The 26,463-nt window shown below is 46.6% G+C and overlaps 1 protein-coding gene across 1 annotated transcript in view; it reads left to right on the forward strand.

Moving 5' to 3' along the window:
* ALDH1A2 (aldehyde dehydrogenase 1 family member A2) overlaps nt 1–26,463 on the forward strand; it is a 219,793-nt gene that overhangs the window by 133,449 nt on the left and 59,881 nt on the right. The window contains exon 5 of the mRNA XM_033920183.1: nt 23,465–23,526. Within this exon, the coding sequence (XP_033776074.1) occupies nt 23,465–23,526 (62 nt within the window). The remainder of the gene's footprint in view (nt 1–23,464; nt 23,527–26,463) is intronic.

Below are 26,463 nucleotides of genomic sequence, written 5' to 3' on the forward strand. Positions count from 1 at the left end.
CTTCTTGGTTTTATCTAATCTTTGAAACTCATTAAAGTGACACTATATCAAGGTCATTTTTCTTCGAGATAATAGGGACCATAGAATAAGATCTAGACTTCTGTCAAGACTCCTGATGCAGGTCGTTTAGGCCGAAACACATACATTTCAAGTCTTTATGTGATTGAATAAATAAATCCTGTTGAACACAGAGGTCGCCTTCGCTGCTCTTTCCATTTTCTTATGAAACTATGCACGTTTGTTAAGACATATGTGGACAGTGAAAAATTGCAGGAAGACCTTAGGAAATTGGAAGACTGGGCTTCCAAATGGCAGATGAAATTTGATGTGGACAAATGCAAAATGATGCACATTAGAAAGAATAATCCAAATTGTAGTTACCATAGGCTAGGGTCCACCTTGGGAGTCAGCACCCAGGAAAAAGATCTAGATGTCATTGTAGACCAGGGCTGCCCGAGATCTACTGGCAGGCTAGGCTTTCAGGATATCCACAATGAATATGCATGAGAAAGATGTGCCTGCACTGCCTTCTTGGTATGCAAATCTCTCTCATGCATATTCATTGTGGATATCCTGAAAACCTGGCCTGCCGGCAGATCTTGAGGACCAGACTTGGGCAGCCCTGTTGTAGACAATATGCTGAAATCATCCGCTCAATGTGCACTGGTGACAACAAAACAAACAGGATGCTAGAAATTATTAGAAAAGGGAAAGTAAATAAGACCAAGAATACTACTGTAGAATGCCTCTGTATCACTCCGTGGTGCGACCTCACTTTGAATATTGCGTTCAATTCTAGTCACCATATTTCAAAAAAGATATAATGGAATTTGAAAAGGTTCAATGAAGAGACCAAAATGAGGAAAGGTTAAAGAGATTTGGGCTCTTTAGCTTAGAAAAGAGATAGATATGATTGAGGTCTACAAAATCCAAAATGGTGTAGAACAAGTGAATCGATTTTTACTCTTTCAAAAATTACAAAGACTAGGGGACACTCAGGGAAGTTAATTTTGCTTCTGGTTTTTAAAATAAACCTTATAATACTGGTAAACTGACTGAAACCCTGGGAAAGCTTTTTTTTTTTTTTGTTTAGTTTTTGCTGTGGATAATTGAGCAAACTTTGAAAGGTCTTGGTTGAAAGGAATTTAGCTTTCAGCAGGGAAAGACTGAATTACTAAACAACAAAATGGCTCTTACGTGCTACTGAAGTGAGGTCTATCCAATAATTGGCATGCAGTGGAAGCACATGAGGGGCAATGCAGGGGTTGAAGGAGGGGGGATTAGCTGGCTCTGTTTTAGCAGGGCAAGCAGATTCAGTCCTAGATTTGTATTGAGCCCCATTGTATTGAGGGGCTTGTAGGGCTGATTTCCCTAATGACAGTGGAATCTGGAAATTGTAGCTGCAGTCTCTCTCAGCTTCTTTACTTCACTTCACCCTCTTAATGCTCTTCCTTCATGTCCACTTACACCAAACTGGATTGGGGGGGAAAAAAAACCAAAAAAAACAACAACCCCAAAACAACCCAACCATCAAGTGCATCAAGCTCATCTGACTGGTTTTTCTGCTGTTGGTGGGCTGATCCTTCGATTTTAAATTTATAAATCACTATGGTATCTTTTCAGATAAAGTGGGATGTTGAAATGATCATCCAGATCTGTCTCAAGGATTGTGGCATCCTGAGCCAACTTTTGCTTTAGCACTCCCTTCATGCATTGGTCTCCTAGCCATCCATTAAGTCTGCATCTGCTCCCAATCAGCTGTTTGACTGTATCACCTCCTTTCTAGCCGGCTCCTCTCCTCCTGTCCACATAACTCCAACTCAGCCCAATGATCTGGAGGGTGATGAGGGCAATGCACACTAAATAGTCATGAATTCAGCTCTCGTGCTTTGGCAGATATTTCAGATTTTCTTTTTTTTTTTGTAACTGTTTATTTATGACAAGAGAAAAACAGCACAGCAAAACATCAGGAATATCCAACAACAATACAGGCAGGCAATCTGCAGATCAACAAATCTCCTGATGTCGCCCCCCCACCCCCTCCCCCCCTCCCCCCCTAGTGACAGCACCATGCTCCCCCCAAAAACCCAAGAACACCACCAATAGGCACAATTACACCCCAACGTGAGGAAAAGTAGAAAAATCAGAAAAGAAAAGAAGTGGACCAAAGGTCACAGACCCCCAATAAGAACCCCCAGAAGAAGACACACCCCCACAAAACCCATCCGGCCGAAGCCAATAACTCAGCTGACAACAGAACTATTCCTCCCCAAACCCTCCATTGCCAGGTATCTCCCCCAAATATCGTTATATTGCTGCCATTTTCTAGTCAACAGGGCCGAGAGCCGATATTTCTCACACACCCATCCCAATTTCTCTCGCACCAGAGCCAAAGTAGGTGAAGCAGTACTGCGCCAGTGTTGAGCCACAGTCAGCCTAGCCGCTGTAAAAGCCAAGCGCACCAATCTATCCTGGGTGTCATCTACCCCTCCAGAGGGAAACCCCAACAAAGCCACCTCAGCTCTTTTCGCGAGAGGCACTTGAAGGAGAACCCCCACATACTTAAACACCTGGCTCCAGAAGTCTTGAATGGAGGGGCAACTCCACCACATATGAAAGAATGTTCCCCGCTGCCCACATCCCCTCCAACAGAAGTCTGTGCCCGTAGCGGACATCTTGCTCAGAGTCACTGGGGTGAGATACCAGCGCACCAGCATTTTAAGCGCATTCTCCACCAACATAGGGGCTACAGCTAAATGATGTATCCTATACGAAATAGTTTCCCACAGAGATGCCTCAAACACCTGCCCCAAGTCCCCTTCCCAAGCCAGTAAATACGGAGGCTTCCGGTCTTTATCCTGATGCACCCATTTATACAGCAGCGAAATGCAACCTCTACGCACTGAGGACCCCAAAAGCTGCTCAAAGTCAGAACAGCTATAAGCTGCAACATCTGCCCTTTTAGCCTTCTGCAAATAACTTTTCACTTGTAGATACGGGAAGAGGTCCTTAGAATCAAGCTGATAAAGCTTTTGGATCTCTGGAAAAGCACAAATGGACTCTCCCTCTATAAATTGGCCAAAGTACTGCAACCCTTTCCTTGCCCACCGCACAAATATCCCCCCATCTCTGCCCGGTACGAAATCAGAGGCAGTGCACAAAGGTAAATGATGCAACCCCTTACTACGACCCAAGAGTTTGCCAGCCTCTCCCTTCCACACCCTCATTGTCCAATTAGTAAACGGGTTAGAAATGCTTCCCAACTCCCGTGCCCCCAAGTCCCCCCACATAAGCGACCCTAGGGTACGAGCCCCTCCCGAGCCACTCAAAACTCCCTGCTCTACCTGCACCCACAACTTCAAAGATGGCGCATGCCACTCCACTCCCGCTCGGAGTTGAGCCGCGCGGTAATAATGCTCCAAATGGGGGAGTCCCAGACCCCCTTCCGCTTTAAACTTGAACATGGCCCATTGAGCCACCCTGGGTCGTCTACCTCCCCACACGAATCGTAAAAGGTTCCGCTGCCATCGGAGAAGATACTGTCTAGGGACAGGCAAAACCTGAAAAAAATATAAGAACTTCGGCAGTACCAACATCCTAATAACCTCCATGCGCCCCATCCAAGACACATATAATGAGGCCCACCGATCCATATCCCTAGCTAGGGATGCTACCAAAGGAATATAGTTAAGCTGAAATAGGGATGTCCAATCCACCCCCAACTGAATACCCAGATATCGTATAGGGCCCTTAACCCACCGAAAGGGCACCACCCTCTGAATACACGGAATATCCACTACCGGGACCGATATATTAAGTATCTCCGTTTTTGTCATATTGGCTTTAAAGCCTGATAAAGCCCCATAGTCTGTCATAAGATCCTGAAGGGATCTAAGGGACTCCGCCGAGCCCTCCACAATTGCTAAAATATCGTCAGCAAATAAGGACAATTTATGCTCACCCCCTTGAACCCGTACGCCCTTCACCCTAGAGGCTAGTCGGATCTTTTGCGCAAGAGGCTCAATCACCAAAGCAAAAAGCAAAGGTGAGAGCGGACAACCCTGTCTCGTTCCCCGCCTGAGCTCAAAAGGAGCAGAGTATACCCCATTAATTTTCACACACGCCAGAGGTCCGTTATACAAAGACAGAATCCAAGACACATATCTGGCCCCCAGACCTACATGGTGAAGAACTGCCTCCATAAAACGCCAATCCACGCGGTCAAAGGCCTTCTCGGCATCCACCGCCACTGCTACCCAAGGACCTCCACTGCGTCGGGCCTGCCAAATCAAGTTCAAGACTTTGCGGATTCCATCTGCCGCCTGCCTTCCCCCTATGAATCCCACCTGATCTGGGTGAATAAGTGTCGGCATGTGAGGGGATAAACGATCAGCCAGCACTCGAGCCAGAATTTTGGTATCAATACCCAACAGTGAGATAGGCCTATAGCTCCCACTCTGAGTGGCATCCTTCCCAGGCTTTGGTAAAATCGTGATCCCAGCCAGCCGCATATAAAAGGGCAATTGGGCTCCCTCTCTCAGATTATTGTATAAACGCACCAACAATGGAGCCACCAATGTAGACATCTTCTTGTAAAACAACCCCGTGAACCCATCTAAGCCCGGTGATTTCCCCGGTCTCAATTGTCTAATCACATTATGTACCTCCTCCAATGTAATGTCCTCATCCAGCCCCTGCGCTTCACAGGCCGTAAGGGATGCCAAGCCCAAATCCTGAAGATACTTCCCAATTTCTTCCCCCGACCCCTGACTCTCTGGCGTATAAAGCTGCTGATAGAATTCACGAAATCGTGCATGAATAGCCCCCTCAGCTGTCAATGTTTGTCCCGAGCCATCCTTAATAGCCATAATATTAGACTGCGTCTGCTGCAGGCGCAGACGATGAGCCAGCAATTTCCCCGCTCTATTACCAGATTCAAAGAACCTTAAACGAAGACGTTCAAGATTGAATTGAATCTCCTCATCCTCCATCTTCCCCAATTCCGCCCGAACTTCCCTTATCCGAAGCCCAAGGGGAGCTCCCCCCTGGCCCCTCTTATGTTGATCTACCAGTTGACGTAAAGTCTCTCTCAGACTCCGTTCCTTTTGCAATTGAAGCCTCTTTTTATGAGCGGCCATAGAAATAAGCTCCCCCCGCAGTACGGCCTTCAAACTTTCCCATATTGTTATCGGAGAGTAGGAATCAACATTATTATGCTCCAAAAAGTCCTCAATAACCTGCTCCACCTTGCGGACCATCTGCGGATCTTTCAATAAACTATCATTCAATCTCCAGTAGTGATCCCCTACTCTCGAAGCTCCCCATCGCACATCCATCCAAATGGGAGCATGATCTGACCAGCCAATGTCCCCAATGGAGGACCCCAGTAGTCTACCCCCCCATCCCTTATCCAGATATAGCATGTCAATTCTAGTATAGACCCCATGAACAGGGGAGTAGTATGTATAATCTTTATCCAGGCAATGCTGAGATCTCCACCCATCTACAATATTGAGTACGTCAACCAAGTGTCTAAGGCGTTTCCTATCGGACTTAAGCCGGTCCCCTCCAACCCCCGTAGAGTCCCACCTGGGATTCATAACTAAATTAAAATCCCCTCCCACAATCACCGACCCCTTATTAACCTGCAGTACCTTGGCCAATACCTCATCGAAAAAAGAACCCTGTTTAGAATTCGGGGCATATAAATTCACCAGGGTGACTACCTCCCCATTTATCTGCCCCACCCAAATCACCCAGCGCCCCCTCTCATCCCTCCATTCCCCTTCAGGCACGATCTTAAGACGTTTAGCAAACAAAATGCCCACCCCTGCCTTTTTCCTTTCTGTCCTATTAGAGGCCCAGACCCTTCCCGGATATTCTCTATATTGTACCAGCTTCTCCCCAGGGCGCACAAAATGAGTTTCCTGAATGAAGCTGATATCAATACGCAGCCTTTTCAACTCCTTCAACAAAAGCTGGCGTTTACGTGGCATATTGAGGCCCTTAACGTTAAAACTGCCCAATCTCAAAGAATCAGGTCCCATGACCCAAGAATCCTACCCCACACCCTGCACCCCTCTTCCCCTTCCCCCCACTCCAGATCCAAAAGCCCATGCTGTCACCTACCCATCCCCCTATCCCCACCCCCCACCAGCCCCACCCCCCTCCCAACCCTCCCCATATCCACCTGCTCCTCAGCCCTTCCATGACTCCGGGTGACCCCCCCCCAGCTCATGAACCCCTCATCCATTCCCCCTCCCCTCCCCAGCCCCCCAACAAGCATTCATCCTCAGTCCCACTCCCATAAGCACCCTCTCACACTCACCCCCATGAAGAAAACCCCTCACATCCAACCCCCCACACAGTCCCAGCCACACATCTGCCCAGTCAAGGCATTGACAGTCCCAAGTGTCCAAGTGCAGCCAAGCAGGATCCGCCATTGTTCACTCGCCACTGCTCACTCGCCAGTGCCATTGGAAGGTCCAGCTCCGCTTCTTCCACATGGTTCCTCCACCTCTCGACCACCAGCACCCGGCTTTCGGGACCTGGTCACACGCTCTCTCCAGCGAAATTTCTCTGACTGCTGGGTCCCTTGCCGGTCCGACATCAGAACCTCTCCAGTAAGGATCCCCTCCTTCCGCAACAGTTTGCCAGCCTCCGCTACAGTGGTCACTTTCTTATGGACACCGTTAATAGTGAGAAGGAGCCCAAAGGGGAACAGCCATCTATATCTGAGGTTGTTCTGCTTCAGGATCATCACGATCGGGCGAAACTCTCTCCTGCGTTGCAAAGTAATAGCAGAAAGGTCCTGAAACACCTCCACTTTATGGGTCTTCCACTCAAACGACCCCAGATCACGGGCCTTGCGCACCATCCGCTCCTTGTCTGCATAATTGTGGAGACATGCAATAATGTCCCTTGGATAGTCATCTCGCTTGGGTCCCAGTGTGCGATGAGCCCGGTCCACTTTCAAGACCCCACTGGGCTCTCCGCCGTCGTCAGCCAGGGAGAAGAGAGAGTGATATATCTCCTGCACCACCTTCACCGCATCTGCATAATTCGCCGATTCTGGTACACCGCGGATGCGGACATTATTCCGGCGGGACCGGTTTTCCAAATCCTCCACCCGGTGGTAACAGTCCTGCCAGTCCTTTTGGGCTGCCTCAAATGCCCCACTCAAATTGTGTACCACCTCCTCCTGCTCCCCCATTCTCCTTTCAGTCTCCTCCACTCTCCCCATGAGGTCGGCTATGTCCCTCTTGATTTCCTTCACTGCGTCCCGGATTTTCCCTTTGACACCAGCAACTTCCTGCTTAATGTCGCAGACCCATTGCTGGAGGTCTGCTTTAGTCACAGCTGCGGAAGAGGAATCCATTCTCCGCAGTCTCGGAGAAGACCCCCTCTCCGACTCTTCATCGGACCCGCTCTCCCCGGACTCACGCTGGGACGCGCACGAGGCTCCGCGCGACTGGCGCAGGCCGCTCTTTTCTGGCGCCTTCTCGTGCGGTCTCCCTTCGTCGGGTTTCTTTTTAGACGGCATATTCCGAAGCCGCTCAGCTGCACTCGCACAGCTCACCGGGTGCCCCGCTCGCTACCGCGGCTTGCCTGCTCCTGATCGGGGGAACGTTCGCTCGAGGATCAGAGCTCCGGCTCTAACCCGCCATTCAGGGTGATGACGTCACCGGAAGTCGATATTTCAGATTTTCATATGTATAGAAGGGTCTTAACCTGTAGTTCCTTTGAAAATGAATCTCCAGTACTTTTGCTGATATGAGAGTATCTTTGATTTGTGAGAGGTTATTCATTAATCGATAGTAGCTGTGGTCACATTTACCATTCTTTATGATCTTATCTCCTCTCTTCCTCTCTTAACCATCCATTTCTCTTCCACCAGTCCCCCATCTTCTGTCATTTAGGGGGAAAATTAGACTCAGAAGTTTACGAAAATACTTCTCTATAGTAGAAAATGTGGTGGATATGTGGAACAACCTCCTGGAGGAGGTGGCGGAGATGAGGACTGCATCTGAATTAAAGAAAGCATGGAACAAGCATGTGGGATCTCTTAGTGTGAGAAAGTGATTTAAATGGATGGGCAATATGGCCTTTCTCTTTAGCTGGCTATGATTCTGGACCACTTTCTGACCATCCTAGTCCCTCAGTTTTTTGCTTAGGTGTCAGGCATGCGAGATTGCTCCGCCCAGCTGCTGATGTCAGTTGCCGTGGGGATTTAAAGAGGCATGCTAGTGGTGTGCAGATGCTTGGCATGCCATCTAAGGTACACGCCAAAGCCAAACTTCTTAGTGTATTTCTGTGCACAGCGACTGGCACAAGAACAGGTGCCCTGATATTTTAAGAGGTTCTTTTTTAGTCTTATATTTATTGTTAAGTTTTATTCTTTGAAAATGTATTGGTTTTACAGTATATGCAGTTTTATGCTTGCCTATGGTAGGGTGGGGTTTGGGCTCAACACCTGAAAGTTGTATAGCGTGGAAGCTGCTGCTTACAATTACCGATCCAGCGGGCAAGCAGGAGTTCGAGGCAGGAGGCCGATCCTGCAGGGGCGTTGAGCCGTTTCCGCCCCCACCCCCCCCCGAGTCCAGCGGGGGCCGACTTTTAAAAGAGAGCAGCGTGGAAGCTGCTGCTTACAATTACCGATCCAGCGGGCAAGCAGGAGTTCGAGGCAGGAGGCCGATCCTGCAGGGGCGTTGAGCCGTTTCCGCCCCCACCCCCCCCCCGAGTCCAGCGGGGGCCGACTTTTAAAAGAGAGCAGCGTGGAAGCTGCTGCTTACAATTACCGATCCAGCGGGCAAGCAGGAGTTCGAGGCAGGAGGCCGATCCTGCAGGGGCGTTGAGCCGTTTCCGCCCCCACCCCCCCCCGAGTCCAGCGGGGGCCGACTTTTAAAAGAGAGCAGCGTGGAAGCTGCTGCTTACAATTACCGATCCAGCGGGCAAGCAGGAGTTCGAGGCAGGAGGTCGATCCTGCAGGGGCGTTGAGTCGTTTCCGCCCCCCCCCCCCCCCCCCCCCCGAGTCCATCTAGCCCAGCTGTTGAAGCCACAGCCCTCGTCCTATTTTACGTCCTATTTTAAGTCCATCCTTATTTATATGTTAAAGTCCGTTAAATCGTAAAAAATCTGAATAAGTTATTGCAAGGTTTATCTCCACAATAACCTGTACCGACTGATAAGTTGTTACTACTGTCTATCTCCATAATAACATGTACAGTCTGATATGCTGTTAGCACTATTTATCTCCATAATAATCTGTTTAGTCTTATAAGTTGTAAGCACTGTAATCTGTTGAGGCTGATAAGCAGATAGTATTATCCAACTCCTAAACAATCGATACATCTTCCATATTGCCTGATAAGTTGATAACAATGTTTATTCCAAAATAACCTGTATAGCCTGATAAGTTAATAGTACTGTCTACCCCCCACATCCTGACAAGCATTGACAAACCGATACTGCTGACACTCTTATACTCCTCTATTAGCTCTCCTTTTCTTACAAATACCTGAAAGCACTCCCCCGATCCAGCAGGGACCCCCACAATCTCAAAGAAGTGCTCCTCATCTCTCAACAGTGGGAAGAAAAGCTAACCCATCCCTGAACTCACCACTGAGGGTCACAGACGCTACAGAACAAACAACCCTCATCCCCTAACCTCCCAACACCTCCCAGAACCTTGCACCACACACCAGTCACCAAATAGCAGAGTCTCCTACACCTTACACAAAAATTCACTATGCCCCCCAATATCTCTACAAGCATACTCCTACAATTACTGCTCTTCCTTCTCCTAACCAACAGAAAAACAGAAGGTTATCATACATTCTCTATCCCAACCTTAACAGAATCCCACAGGCCCCCCCTACCTACCAGAAGACTTCATTCGCCTAGAAATTTGATAGAATGCCCCTCACTCAACCACATCAGCATACCAACCATCTGGGGAAAAAGACCACCCACAAAACCAAAAACAGAAAACCTCAACCGTCATCCAAAAACCAAAGAAAATCTCCTCCAACCAAACAGCTCACCAACTCCCCAAACTCTCAATATCTCTTTATCATGCGCATACATGAACATCAGATCAATATGCACAAAAGCAGATCTTATTAAGGACTGGATAGTTAAAAAACAACTAAGCTGCTTATTCCTAACCGAAACCTGGCTAACCTCAGAATCCGATCCCATCATCACAGAACTATGCCCAACGGGTTACAAAATAGAATTGATCTGTAGGAAAAAAAAAGCGGGGTGGAGGTCTTGCCATCATACTCAAAAACAACATCAATATAAAGACTCTAGACAAACACTCCACACCACACCTAGATCTCCTAGCCTGCCAACTATCCGAAGACTCACTTGCCGGAACATTAACATGCATCCTCTGTTACTCAACACCAGGAAAGTGGAATGATAACGAACAAGATATTGAAGAATTTATTTACCAGAATTCCCTTACATCACCTCACAACCTAATCCTAGGAGACATAAACCTCCATCTTGAAGATCACACCTCTAAACAAGTAATAAATCTTCTCTCATACCTCAAAGCACTGAACTACCAGATCCTTAACCCCCAACCCACACATGAAAAAGGCCACCAACTAGATGTCGCTGCTTACATGACCCAACACCCTCACAAACCCGAAATCCTTATCTCAAATGGGGCCTGGTGCCCCTCACTCTGGTCAGACCACTACAAATACACCTTTAACATCAACTGGCCTCAAAACATTATCAAACAATCTCCAAAAAAAAACCTCCTTCAAAATACGCCAAAAAATTGAACCCCTCACATTTTGGGATAAAGCAGACCAAGCCATCACCAACACAACCCCCAACGAATTCATATCCCATTGGCGAACCATAAGCGAAACCATCCTGAATGAACTAGCCCCAGAAAAACTAAAATTTAAAATAAGTAGACCTTCTGATAAATGGTTCGATTCCGAACTCCTCCAAGCAAAAAAGCTCTGCAGACAACTAGAGAGAGACTGGAAAAAAAATAAGAGCTCAGAACACACTAAAACAGCATGGAGAAATCAAATAAACCAATACAAAATCAAACTCAAGGAAAAACGGAAAGCCTACTACTCCAAAATGATAGGCACAAAAATCCCAGACACAAAAAAACTATTCAATCTAGTAAAGAACCTCACTGACACCAAACCTTACCTGGCCACTCAAGGTATCCACCCACCGACAGCCATCCAACTAGCAGATCACTTCAAAAATAAGATCACAAATATCAGAGCTGCATTCATAAACACACCCACCCATCTCGAAAAAATAATAACAAACCCAACAACTGATGAAGCCATCGTAGCAGACAGATGCTGGTCCAACTTCCCAATCCTACTTTGGTCGGATATGAACAGACTCTACAATAAATACAGCCATGCATCCAGCGAACTCAATAATTGCCCCACCTACCTGTTATCAAACGCCTCCACCACATTCAAAACCAACTTGATGCTATGGATTCAAACCACACTAACAGAAGGCCAATTCCCACAGGATTTAGGAGAGATTATAATCACTCCTATCATAAAAGATCACAAGGGCCCAATAGATAACCCCTCCAACTACAGGCCTATCGCTTCAATACCAATGTATGTCAAAATAATAGAAGGCCTTGTTACACAACACCTCACAAACTACCTGGAAAAACATAACCTACTTCACCACTCACAATCAGGTTTTCGAACCAACCATAGCACAGAAACACTTCTAATCTCACTCCTAGATATAGCCCGGCAACATATCAGTAAAGGAAAAAAGATGATACTAATACAACTTGACCTCTCTGCAGCATTTGACCTAGTTGACCACACCTTATTACTACAGATACTCGACGCCATAGGGATCTCAGGCAAGGTCTACAATTGGTTACAAGGGTTCCTCAAATCAAGAACCTACAGGGTAAAATACAACGATACCAAATCAGAGCCATGGGCAAACCCCTGCGGAGTACCACAAGGATCACCTCTCTCACCTACACTCTTCAACCTCTTTATCTCCTCCTTAGGAGCCACCTTAGATAAACTAAACGTCACATCCTTCAGCTACGCAGACGACATCACTATACTCCTCCCCTTCGACCCTTTAGAACCCACCACCACAGAAAAGCTGGATACAACCTTAGAAACAGTAGAAAAATGGATGATGGTTCACAAACTAAAACTAAACCCAGAAAAAACAAAATTCCTCCTGCTTGAAAAGGCTAAAACCCCTACCATCACAGAACTGATAATCAAAAACACCAAATACCCAATACAACTTGAACTAAAACTACTAGGAGTTACCATAGACAGATGTTGCACAATGCACTCCCAAATCAACAAGACGACACAGAAAGCCTTCCTAACCATGAGAAACCTACGCAAAATCAGAAAATTCTTCAACCAAACACAATTCAGACTAATAGTACAATCCTTAGTACTAGGTCTACTGGACTATTGCAACTCCCTATATCTCCCTTGTCCAGCCTTTATGATAAAGCAACTCCAGACCATACAAAACACCGCCCTCAGACTAATCTACTCACTTAGAAAATATGATCACATAACAGCTGCCTTCTTAGACTCCCACTGGCTACCCATACAAGCACGAATTCAATTCAAATTCTACTGCCTATTATTTAAAGCATTACACGGCTCTTCCCCATCCTACCTAACCAACCGCTTAAACCAGATCTCCTCAAAAAGACACAGAAGAACCCCTAACCCTTTCACCTTCCCCCCTTTCAAGGGCACACATCGCAAGAAAATGTTCGATAATCTTCTGGCAACTCAAGCAGCAAAACTCAACCAATCCGTCTCCAACCTGCTGACAACATCGGACGACTTCAAGACGTTCCGCAAAGAAATCAAAACCCTGCTCTTCAAAAAATTCATCCAAAAATCCTAACCCCCTTACCTACCACCAGCTCACTTCTCCAACCTCTCACCTTCACCCAGAAAATTCCAGTTACCCAAAAAAAAAAAAAAAAAAAAAAAAAAATTGCATCCTCACTGGAAAATGTCCAGTAATCTCATCTGAAATGTTTACATCTCTGGAAATGTCCAGTCAATTCTTTTGTAATCCGCCTTGAACTGCAAGGTATAGGCGGAATAGAAATCCGTAATGTAATGTAATGTAATGTATAGCATATATTCCAGTTAGAGTACATAAGAACATAAGCAGTGCCTCTGCTGGGTCAGACCAGAGGTCCATCATGCCCCCCAGTCCACTCACGCGGCAGCCCATCAGGTCCAGGACCTGTATAGTAATCCTCTATCTATACCCTTCTATCCCCTTTTCCTTCAGGAAATTATCTAATCCTTTCTTGAACCCCAATACTATACTCCGTCCTATCACACCCTCTGGAAGCGCATTCCAGGTGTCCACCACCCTTTGGGTGAAGAAGAACTTCCTAGCATTGGTTCTGAATCTGTCCCCTTTTAATTTTTCCGAATGCTAGTGGATATAGAAACATGGTAACATTTAATTCTATTACTAAAGTCTTTAATTTGAGAAATTGTGTATATTGCAATACTAATTCAATTCAAACAGTTATGGGAAGAGGTAATTAGTTATAAAACAAAAAATTACATCAATAGATCGCATCCACAAAATAGACAATTAGAGAAGATAACTTGTATAAGATCGATTTCCAATTCCTAGCTACCCATACCTGATTTTTATGTAAATATTAGATCAGTTAATAATAAGACACATATTCTTAGAGATCTTTTAGAAGAAAATCAACCAGAGTTTTCTCTATGTCAGAGGAGAGTTTTGACTCCCAAAGTTTTACATTAACCACGGCTGAAAAAATGAGGGGGAAGAACTCGCTTTGGTATATAAAGACTTTTTTAAAGTGGCAAAATTAGAATCTTTCATCCTTCCTGAAACTGAGATGTTAGTCTGTGAAATAAGTGATACAAGGGGATGCTGAAAAGTTCTCAGCCCAACCAATAAAGTTGAGCCAGTCTCCATTGAGGGCTACACTTAGTCTAGTGATTTTCCACTTTTTTCAATCCATCAGAAAAATATGTAATGAAAAAAGTAGAAAATCACTGGGCTAAGAGGCAAATTCTATAAACAGCATCCCGATTTTAAGCAGCGGTAGGCATCCTACTGCTGTCTAACCAGCCAATCGAGACACACTTTTTCTTTAAAAAAATCCCTGAGGCGGGCTGCCTACACTGTAGGCATCTGTCGTGAGTGCAAGGAGATGCATCGGGACATTTAAGCTCGCCAAAGGCTGGGAGTGAGTGTGATTTTGCCCAGAAGTGGCCTTGGGCAAGCTTAAGTGGCCCTAGGCTTCTCCCTAGGGCTGCAATAGATGCCTGAAATGTAGGACAGCAAAATGCTGGCCTACATGTCAAATAGATGCAGTTGCCGAGCTGATGACGGCAAGGAAATCTCCCTGCCGTGATCAACTGAGCGACCATGGCAGGAATACCCCCCCTTACAAAGTCAGCCGGCAGGAGGGATGCTCACACTCTCCCACCAGAACCCCTGAACCACCATGCAAATTTGGCCGGCAGGAAGGATCCTCACTCCCTCCCGTCTGAACCCTCAAAAACCCACCTGTGAAATAAACCAGGCGGGAGGGATGCCCACTCCCTCTTGCTCCAGAACTCCCCCCTCCCCCCAAAGCAAGCTGGGCAGGAGAATATGTCCGGGGAAATCCAGACATCTGGTAACCCTACTCCACAACCTTCCCACTATCGATTAGTGTACCTCAAAGCTCTGTCCTCGAATTGCTCCTTTTCTCATTCTATACTTGCTCACTTGAAGCGGTGATCTCCTCCCACAGCTTTCAGTATCACCTCTATGCCGACAACTCCCAGATCTACCTCTCTGCACCAAATATCTCTAATGAAACCCAGACCAGAGTCTCAGCCTGCATGTCCGACATCACCACCTGGATGTCTCACTGCCATCTAAAATTGAATATGGCTAAAACAGGGCTGCTCATCTTCCCGCCTAAACCCACCTCTCCACTTCCCTCGTTCTCCGTCTCTGTGGACAACACTCTCATCCTTCCTGTTTTGTCTGCTCGTAATCTCGGGGTCAACTTTGACTCCTCTCTCTCCTTCACCGCCCAGATACAACATATTGCTAAAACCTGCCATTTCTTCCTCTATAATATTACCAAAATCCGACCCGTCCTCTTTGAGCACACTACCAAAACCCATCCACACCTTCATCACCTCGCACTTAGACTACTGCAACTCACTACTCTCAGACCTTCCGCTTAGCCATTTTGCTCCCCTCCAATCCATCCAAAATTTAGCTGCATGACTCATTTTCCAGGAGAGTCGATTTATTCACGTTACCCCTCTCCTAAAGTCACTTCATTGGCTTCCCCTCCATTTCCAAATACAATTCAGACTCCTCTTACTGACCTACAAATGCACTCACATAGCTTCCCCTCACTATCTCTCTTCACTTATCTCCCATTATGATCCCCCCCTCTCCATGAGCTCCACTCAGCTGGTAAGTCCCTCCTTTGTGTGCGCTTCTCTTTGACTGCCAACTCCAAACTCCATCCTTTCTGCCTTACTACACCGTATGCTTGGAACAAGTTGCCCAAATCCTTAAGGCGGGCTCCGTCTCTGGCAGTGTTCAAGGCCCAATTAAAAGCCCACCTCTTTGAGAGTGCTTTCAACTTCTCTCTCCTTGGATTCTGCATCCCCAACCCTATATATCATCTAATTCTTACTTCACATTTAGGAAATCATTAAAGACCTATTTATTTTACAAATAAGAATATTAATTTTGATATATTTAAACGGGTGACGGAACAAAAGCGCGCCAGACAAACGGGCGCCGACAAATTGGAGTGGACAATTGAGCGTAAAACATCAGTGCGCTGCACAAAAACCTTATTTTAAAGGGCTCTGACGGGGGGGGGGGGGGTGAGAGAAACCCCCCACTTTACTGAATACTGTTCGTACTGCCGTGTTGGGGGGGGGGGGTGGTAACTCCCCACACATTATACAGAAAACTTAACTTTTCCCCTAAAATTTTAGATTGTACATAGATAGTGTGTTCTATGAAACCGTACCATGTGCTGAAATATCTCAGTATTTTCCTGCTGTGAACCGCCCAGAACTACTGGTTGGGCGGTATACAAGAAAATAAATTATTATTATTATGTCTGTCCAAGTTAGCTCTTCCGAGCAGGGACCATCTATAAATGTCAAAATGTACAGCGCTGTATACAGTAGTAGTAGTACCGTATTTTCGCGGATATAACGCGCACCCGTGTAAAACGCGCACACGGGTATAGCGCGCAGAAACCACAATATTATGTATAAAAACTTTTGTATACCGCGCTCACGGGTATAACGCGCATGCTGCCCGACTGTCCTTTCGCCCGCCCCGACTCTCCTCTGGCCACCCCGACTCTCCTTTCGCCCGCCCCGACTCTTCTCTGGCCACCCCGACTCTCCTTTCGCCCGCCCCGACTCTCCTCTGGCCACCCCGACTCTCCTTTCGCCCTCCCCGACTCTCCGTGCGCTGTCCCGACTCTCCGTTTACCCGCCCTGCCCTGCCCCCCCCCCCGGCAGGACCACTCGCACCCCCACCCCGAAGGACCGCCGACTCCCCGACAATATCGGGCCAGAAGGGAGCCCAAACCCTCCTGGCCACGGCGACCCCCTACCCCCACCCCGCCCGACGCCCGATTCACCCCCCCCAGCAGGACCGCTCGCACCCCCACCCCGAACGACCGCTCGCACGCGCTCCCACCCGCACCCGCGATCGGAGCAAGAGGGAGCCCAAGCCCTCTTGCCCGGCCGACTCCCCGACAATATCGGGCCAGGAGGGAGCCCAAACCCTCCTGGCCACGGCGACCCCCTACCCCCACCCCGCACTACATTACGGGCAGGAGGGATCCCAGGCCCTCCTGCCCTCGACGCAAACCCCCTCCCTCCCTCCAACGACCGCCCCCCCCAAGAACCTCCGACCGCCCCCCCAGCCGACCCGCGACCCCCCTGGCCGACCCCCACGACACCCCCACCCCCCTTCCCCGTACCTTTGCTAGTTGGCCGGACAGACGGGAGCCAAACCCGCCTGTCCGGCAGGCAGCCAACGACGGAATGAGGCCGGATTGGCCCATCCGTCCCAAAGCTCCGCCTACTGGTGGGGCCTAAGGCGCGTGGGCCAATCAGAATAGGCCCTGGAGCCTTAGGTCCCACCTGGGGGCGTGGCCTGAGGCACATGGGCGTCGGGCGGGGTGGGAACTATGTAGAAAAACTTTTGTATACCGCGCTCACGCGTATAACGCGCGAGGGGTATGCGCGGTAGGTAAAAACGCGTATAACGCGCGCGTTATATCCGCGAAAATACGGTAGTTGATTTATGCTGTTGATATTAAATTCTACACCCCATATTAGAAAACTGGGACAAATAAATTGCATAGCTACCATTGATTAATGAATAACATCTCACAAATCAAAGATTAATAGGAAGAGAACAAAATACCTTCTTTTGGCCCCTGAGGGTCATTCTTAGACTGATAGACAATTTCTTGTTGTTGACAACTCTCATCAATTTGAGTCATCAATAAAAGTACTGGAGATTCATTTTCAAAGGAACTACAGGTTAAGACTCTGATTCTCATAGAGCAGGGGTGTCAAAGTCCATCCTCGAGGGCCGGAATCCAGTCGGGTTTTCAGGATTTCCCCAATGAATATGCCTGAGATCTATTTGCATGCACTGCTTTCAATACATATTCATTGGGGAAATCCTGAAAACCCGACTGGATTGTGGCCCTTGAGGACCGACTTTGACACCTGTGTCATAGAGACACCAAAAGTTAGGTGACTGAAAGCAATAATAGCACTTTAACTCCCCATACTCATAGTCATGTATTCCTTGGTCATCCCTGTTTCCAAGCCTGAGTTGAACCTGTGATTGTTTTTTTTCTCTTATTTTGGGGCTAGGTTCCTTTTCCTGCTCCTAGTCCCTGACAAAGTCTTTTCTGTACTGGACAATTGTTTGAAGCTAAGAGTGAGTGGGGAGAAGTTTGCCAACAACAGGGTGGGAAGTTTGAAAACTGTCTTGTGTGCTTTTGAAGGCAAACCTAGTGGACTCCTCTTTACCCAGCCCTGCTACAATTTTAGGCTGGAGGCTTTATTTTGGATGTGTTTGCCCTAGAGATTGGAGTAAAAAGCCTATCTCTGGGAACTGTTTTTGAATGATATAAACTGGACTTACCTAAGCCCTGCTGGGGAGCAGACTTGGGAGGACAAGAAGCTATATTGTAAAATTGCTTTGTGAGAGGGCGAATCACTGAGAGAACTGTTTTATTTGGAATAGAAATCCTGAAGGCTGCCAGAGTTTTCCTCTGGCCTTGTTTTGTTTCCAGTTTTGAACATTGGTTTGTTGCTTTGAACTTTATGCCATTCTGACTTTTATTTTTGAGAAGTAAATTTTGCATTATTGCCATCCTAATCACTGTGTTTGAGTTTTTGATTCAGTTTTGTGGAAAACCTGCAGGGTGACTCCAGTCCGGATCGCACGCTAGTGTACTTTTGTCGGTAACCACTGAGAGTGCTGTTGAGCCGCGCGGGGCCTAGGGCTGCAGTGTGGTTCCGCGTTTCGACAAAAAGTCTTCTTCAGGGGTCCTTGGGGGGTCCTATAATGGTGAATGCGTGGGAAAGCTAATATGTGTCTCACTTCTGGCTCACCACATATTAGCTTTCCCACGTATTCACCTTTATAGGACCCCCCAGGGACCTCTGAAAAAGACTTTTTGTCGAAACACGGACCATGTTGGGTCCTGCATCCCTAGAGGACTAGGTCCTTTAAGGCTTTTATGTGGATTACTTTACTTTTATGTGGATGATTTTAGTGTACCTTTGGAACTTAGACATTTTCAAATAAAGTCCATTGAGGAACATCATCGTTCCACAGAGTTTCTTTTGATTTCTTCTAGATTTTCTTCTCTGTGGATAATTTGGGGTCATTTTATGGTTTTTCCACGTTTTTAAAAACCAATTAAAGACTAATTTTAAAAAATGTAGGCACTTACATCCACCTACAAAACAGACCACTTATGTCTCATCCACAGAAACTCCTAACGGTATCTATGGTGTGTGCCAAAAGTGACCATAGGCACTGGTAGGAGCCCCTGTGGACTAGGGGGACACTCGATGAAGTTACAGGGAACTACTTTTTAAAACCAATTGGAGGAAATATTTTTTCACTCAGAGAATGGTTAAGCTCTGGAACTTGTTTTTTTAATTTCAATTTATTATTTTCTTTAAGCAATTTTTAATTTCCCCTCCATTTTTTTTATTTCAATTTATTATTTTCTTTAAGCAATTTTAAATATTTTAAATATCTTTTTAATTTCTATTATTGTAAACCGACCAGATACTTGTGATGGTCGGTTTATCAAGCTATAAATAAACTTGAAACTTGCCAGAGTATGTGGTAAGAGCGGATAGTGTAGCTCAGGGGTCTCAAAGTCCCTCCTTGAGGGCCGCAATCCAGTCGGGTTTTCAGGATTTCCCCAATGAATATGCATTGAAAGCAGTGCATGCACATAGATCTCATGCATATTCATTGGGGAAATCCTGAAAACCCGACTGGATTGCGGCCCTCAAGGAGGGACTTTGAGACCCCTGGTGTAGCTGGTTTTAAGAAAGGTTTGGACAAATTCCTGGAAGAAAAGTCCATTGTCTGTTATTGAGAAAGACATGGGGGAAGCCACTGCTTGAAATATTGCAACACCTTGGGTTTTGGCCAGGTACTAGTGACCTTGATTGGCCACCGTGAGAACGGGCTACCGGGCTTGAACGACCATTGGTCTGATCCAGTAAGGCTATTCTTATGTTCTTATGATTCTCATGTTAAGTAGGCATTGGAAAAGTAGGCCATTAAACCCTGGCCTACATTTCCAGCATCTATTTTACACATGGCCTCAATTCTGCAACCAGTTCAGGTACCTGACTGACATGCAACCGGTGCTGTGGCCGATACTGGCACCATTTGCAGAATCTGATTCTTATAGTGTTGTTAAAAGGTCATTTCTAGTATAGAGAAAATTGAGACAAATTAGAAAGTATACTGATTCCTCACAACTAGCTTTAATTGTTCAGGAATTGATACTCTCCAGATTAGATTATTGCACTCAGTATACATGGGCTGTACTAAATCTTCGATTAGAAAACTGCAAGTTTTTCAAAACACCACAGCCAAACTTATGTTTTCTGCTGGAAAATATGACCATGTGACACCATTTTTTGGTCTCTTTACATTGGAAACCAGAATTAGGTTTTAATTGTGTATCTTAATATTTAAGATTTATCATGGCTGGGCCCCTCAGTACTTGATTCATTTTTATTTGGTCTCACCTTCTTTTAAGGCATTAGGTTATAATTATAGGAATTATATAAAAATAAATTTTCTGTCAGTTAAAGGAGTGAAATAGAAAAAACTGTTTGCTTCTTCTATCCTAGGGGTAGGGAACTCCAGTCCTCGAGAGCCATATTCCAGTCGGGTTTTCAGGATTTCCCCAATGAATATGCATTGAAAGCAGTGCATGAAAATAGATCTCATGCATATTCATTGGGGAAATCCTGAAAACCCGACTGGAATACGGCTCTCGAGGACCGGAGTTCCCTACCCCTGTTCTATCCTATATCAAGCAGTTGTAGCATGGAATAATCTTCCATTAGAGGTGAGGCAGATCTCTAATTACCTAATTTTTAGAAAGATGATTAAACTGGTTCTATTTGAGGAATATCTTTGCTGAAGATTTTGTTGGTAGGGTATGACTTTATTAATAATAATAATAACTTTATTTTTTCTATACTGCCACAATCTTGCGACTTCTAGGCGGTTTATAGTGAAGAGAGCTGTACAATCAGCGAATTACAGTGATTACAGAGTACATTTAGTGAGAAACATAATATTAGCATGTTACAGTGAAGAGGGCCGGACAGCCAGTGAATTTCAGAATACAAATGGCGAAAATGTCACTGAAAAGTCAGTGTCTAGGAGATAAATCTAACGAACGGAGCTGTCTTAATTTCTTTCCGAAAAGCACCGTAGGTCAGCCTGGCTTTGTTGATGAAATTGCCTAGCCAGGTTTGCTGTTTGCTAGCTTGAAATTTAAAGGTTCTGTCCATAAAGGATCTGTATTTGCAATCAGCGATCTTTGGATAGGCAAAGAGATTGCGATTTCTGGTTGTCCTCGTGGGGATGTATAGTTCGAAGTGTGGTAAAAGATAGGTGGGGGCCATTCCCCACATCAGTTTATAGCAAAAGCAAGATAATTTGAATAGTATTCGTGCCTCCATTGGCAACCAGTGTAGCAGTTTGTAGTAGGGACTAATGTGTTTGCTTTTCTTTAGTCCGAATATTAAGCGGACGGCCGTGTTTTGCACTATGACTAGCTCTGAATCAGGCCAAAGTTTAATTATGATGTAATAATCCTGGACTCGTAGAATGTGTTATCCGAATAGAGCTGTAGAGGTATTGTGCGGAATAGAAGAACTGAATTGTATTATATTATACCATTTTTTCTGTTTCTAAGTTATCAATGTGGGCTGCCATTGTTATTTTACTGCCAAACACAGTTATTAGTACGGTAACTAGGGCCCTTATTTCAAAAGCTCTGTGTTTTGGATCGCTGGCATTTAGATATTCATATTGCATGAACATCCAAATTCCAATTTTCTAAAGCCAGGATGTGGACATCTATACCCGCAGTTTCCCCTTCATATTCACTGGAGTTAGGGGGAAAGCCGGCCCGTGAATAAGAAACATTTGCGAATAACTTTAGGGCCGACTTTGACCCATCCCCGCCTCCCGGACTCCTCCACAACTTACTCTGACCCACCCCACCTCCAAGGCAGGGGCCTTGGTCTAGGCCATGGGTTGTCAGCCTGAGGCTCGCGAGCTACATGTGCCTCTTCTGCCATGTGTCTGCGGCCTCCTAGACCTCTCCACAACTTCTTTTTAAAGCCTGGTGGCCTAGCAGTGACACAGGGCAGGAGCGATCTTCCAAAGCTCCTGCCTCGTGCAGAGCTGCAAACATATATGGCTGCCTTGCGTTCTCGTAGTCTCACGAGACCACGGCAACTCTCAGCAGGAGCACAGAAAGATCGCTCTTGTCCCACTTCACCGCTAGACCACCAGGCTTTAAAAAGTAAGTTGTAGAGGGGTCTAGGAGAAGAGGCGCATGTAGCTGGCGAGCCTCAGGTTGACAACCCATGGCACCTGCCAGTGCCTACATGAAAAGTAGGTATGGTTAGGATGATTAGGGATGGTGTTTGGGCATGGAAAGCATCAGGCACTAGTATTTTAGGCGAGGAATACACTGGCCTAGTATACTAGCATCTAAGTTGTAGATGCCAACTGCCAGTTAACTCAATTTAGGCACTGGTAATAGGGTTACCAGACGTCCAGACTTCCCCGGTCATATCCTCCTTTTGAGGACATGTCCGAGGGTCCAGACGGCTTTTCAAAACCCGGCACTTTGTCCAGGTTTTGAAAAGTTTCCAACAAATCGCCTTTGGGCAGGAGGGCATCTGTGCATGCCATGGATGCCCTGTGATGATGCCACGTGCGCGTGACATCGTTGCATTGTATTCGCGCATGCACGGATACCCTCCTACCCGATGAGAGCAGGGAGCGGGGCTGGGGCGGAGCTAGGGTGGGATTGGGGGCGGGTCTAGGGCATAATGGGCAGGGATGGGTAGAACTGGGCGGGCTTGGGGTTGGTCTAGGGGTCTGGATTTTCCGTTTGGAAAATCTGGTAACCCTAACTGGTAGGCACGATTCTATAAACAGCACCTAAATTTGATTGACACGCAGTAGGCACTGTTTCCCTAGGTGCCTACTAATTTAAATGCCATTTATAGAATCTGTCCCACTATACATGTGAATCCTATATGGAACTCTTCCACTGTTTATGCTATAATCGTGCTGCATATGTAACAGGGTGAATCCCATATGGAATTCTGCCAAGATTCTGCACAGTAGTGATTTAATTTGATTTATGTGAGTGGGTGTGGCTAAACAGAAGGCCTGAAAAAAAGTCGCGATGGAACCAGACCTTAATGATTATGTTTGTTGGAACTGTCAACCGGATTATGTAAATTTTCTTTTTGTTGGTTATAATTCTTGCAACATCACAGCACAGAAGAGAGGAAGAACAATATTATTGTACTGTAATTTATATTACCTATACACAGATAAATAAACGGAAGCAGATGGAAATAAAGTGGCTGATTCAGGGTCACCCAAGGAGTCACTGGAAAAGCCAGAAGTTTATGCTGATTTCCAGCTCCTCCACCCTCTTGGATCCCTGGAGCAGGCCCTCCTCCCACTTATTTGTTTCATTGAGGGCCATCAAAGTCCCCACGAAGGGCGATCCAGTACCTTGAGTCTTTGTTGCTCTGCCAAGTCAAACTGGACTAACCGTGCTCATCTGTTTCAGATGGGGATTATTTTACATTCACAAGACATGAAGCCATCGGCGTGTGTGGACAGATCATCCCTGTGAGTATCTCTGCAAGCACCCGGTATTTATTTTCATTTGACTCAGCACTCTTTAAAGATGTACACAACACGGCCTTTGCAGCTGTGTAATTTCCATTTACCAAAAAAGAAATAAAAGCTGAGCTCATATTGCTGACATCTCTTTACCCAGCTTTTCAGCAAATGCTTACTTGGACAGGTTAATAGGGTTTTAGCCTTGTTCTTACCAGTGATGTTCTCAAGAAGTGGAATTCTCACAGTCCAAAAGGAAGATAAAAGAGCCTGGCATTAAATCTACTTACAGATGTATAAACCTAGTTCACAAAGATTACATTTGAGCCCACATTATAGTAAAAAAGAAAATAAACTGGAGTATGCACAGTATTATGGCTCAAAATCAATTTTCCTCAGTTCTCTTTTCTTTTAGTGAAATGGTATGGTATCATGTTAATCCACTTTCCAAGGTAATATATAGAAATAAAACAAACAAACTCCTCCCCCTAAAGGAAATAAGGTAATACTTTTTTTACTAGACTAACTCAAAGCATTTTATGATTTGCTTTCGAAGGTAACCCTTCTTCAGATCAACAAGGCCACTCAGTCTGTAAAGTCCCTCAACTGCACTTTACCCCATCACAATCTTATTGATTTAAAGAGGCTGTATTGCAATTTTATGTGTGCGGGTGTGTGTGTATATCTATCTGCAACCACAAAAAACAGGGAGGACTGGAGGGAAGTATAGTACAAAAATTCAAACATATCACTCCAAAATAAAAGCACCACACAAGCCAAGAAAGCGTGGAGGGGCATAATAAAAAAAAAAAACGTCTAAGTCCCTTTTTGGCCTAAACGTTGAAAGCAGAAGCAGGGAAAGTGTCCATAACCAAAACAAATGTCCTTGTTTTGATAATGGCCTGCCTCTACATTCAGCTGTTTAGACGCCCAGACCACCACTACGTCTACACTTGTACCCAAATGACGTCTACACTTATACCCCATAATGAACCAAAAAAACGCCTAAGCCCCAAACGTCCAACACAAGGGCTTTTAGGCAAAGGAGGAGCCTGTCTTTCGCCTAAAAGCTGGAGTCTGTAACCGGTGTCTGTCAAAAACAACACCAGTTACAGAATCCACCCCAACCCCCCCCCCACAACATTGGGGCAGGATCCCTAACCCCCCCCCCTCCTGATTACGATTGGGCAGGAGGGAACCCAAGCCCTCCTGCCCCAGCCACCCGCGGGTTGGGCCCATGTGCTTAAGGCCCCGCCCACAGGAGGAGCCTAAGGCTCCCAGGCCTATTCTGATTGGCCCAGGCGCCTCAGGCCCCACCTGTGGGCTGGTTTTCAGCCGCCTGGCCTGCCGGGCTGATCAGGGGTTTGGGGGGGTGGACATTGAGGGGAGGGGGGTTGTGTCGAGAGCAGGAGGGCCTGGGATCCCTCCTGCCCATATTGTAGTGGGAGGTGGGGGATAGGGGTGTCCGCCTGGGCAGGAGGGGGTTGGGCTCCCTCTTGCCCAATCATGTAGGGGGGTGGGGGCGAGAGGTCAGGAGTGCTTGGGCTTCCTCCTGGCCTGATCATAATTGGGGGGAGCCCGGGGGGGGAGGAGGGTTTGGGCTCCCTCCTGCCCCGAACGTAATCGGCTGGGGGGTGAAGGGGGGGTCACGGATCGCTGGGGCCAGGAGGGCTTGGGCTCTCTCCTGGCCTGATGTTGTCGTGGGGTGCCACGCCTGGCGGGGCAGGAGGACTTGGGCTCCCTCCTGCCCCAATGTTGTCGCGGGGTGCTGCGGGTGCCCGGGGCAGGAGGGCTTGGGCTCCCTCCTGCCCCGATGTTGTCGCGGGGTGCCCGGGGCAGGAGGGCATGGGCTCCCTCCTGCCCCGATATTGTCAGAGGGGGGGTGATATATCGCGGCAGGAGAGATTGGCCATCTCCCCTGCCGCGATGCGATCACTCCTCTACCCGAAACTGCCACAACCCGCGGCAGGAGAGATTGGGCATCTCTCCTGCCGCAGGTCGTGGCAGTTCAGGTAGAGGGGTGATCGCATCACGGTAGGGGAGATGAGGCATCTCTCCTGCCGCGATGGTTATGGTGGGTAGGTTGTCGGGCCGCTGAATTGATCACGCCAGCGGCCATCAGCTAGCGGCCCCTTTTTCGGGACTTAGACCTGTTTTGACTTCATCTAAGTCAAAAAGGTATAAGTGCCGAAGGTTTTGGTTATACCTGCTGCACGCCTAGGTGTAGGTCGGCCCACCTCCCGCCCACCGCCTGCCCTTTCCCCTTCTCTAAACACGCCTCTTTTCTCTCTGTGCATTTAGTGGCAGGGGAAAGGCCTAAACTGGTTTTAGATACGTCTAAAACCAGCTTTGGTTATGGGTACTTGGACGATCAGGCTTTTTGATTGTCCAAGTAGCCATTTAGGACACTTTTTAGACATTGTTTTTTTTTTATTATGAACCCCTTATTACTTAAACGAAAGAAAAGCCTCAGACAAACAAGAGAGGTGTACCCGCACTCTTCCACCAAAGCATCATAGGCAAAAAACCACTGAACACAAACAGGCCAGGCCAACGATCGTTTCGTGCCCAGTAACCACTGCTTCAGGGCCTTAGTGCCAAATCCAGGCAATCAGTACGCAGATCCTAACTGCTGCTTTCAGTTCAATGGTTTTTACCATTAATCATTTGCGGCTATTTTTTTGCTCCCACCTGCTAACTTTAAACTTGTACGAGGTTTTTTGCCTATGATGCTTTGGTGGAAGAGTGTGGGTACACCTCTCCGTTTGTCTGAGACTTTTCTTTCGCTTAAGTAATAAGCTAGCTTTCTTGGCTTGTGTGGTGCTTTTATTTTGGAGTGATATTTTTGAATTTCTGTATATCAATCTGTCCATATGTTGGAGGTGTTTATGAGTTCTTTCAAAACTCAGTCAATTTGTGAATGCTTGTCAAGAAAGTGCATTCACA

This window comes from Geotrypetes seraphini, chromosome 14 (assembly GCF_902459505.1).
Source record: "Geotrypetes seraphini chromosome 14, aGeoSer1.1, whole genome shotgun sequence".
NCBI classification, from domain to species: domain Eukaryota; kingdom Metazoa; phylum Chordata; class Amphibia; order Gymnophiona; family Dermophiidae; genus Geotrypetes; species Geotrypetes seraphini.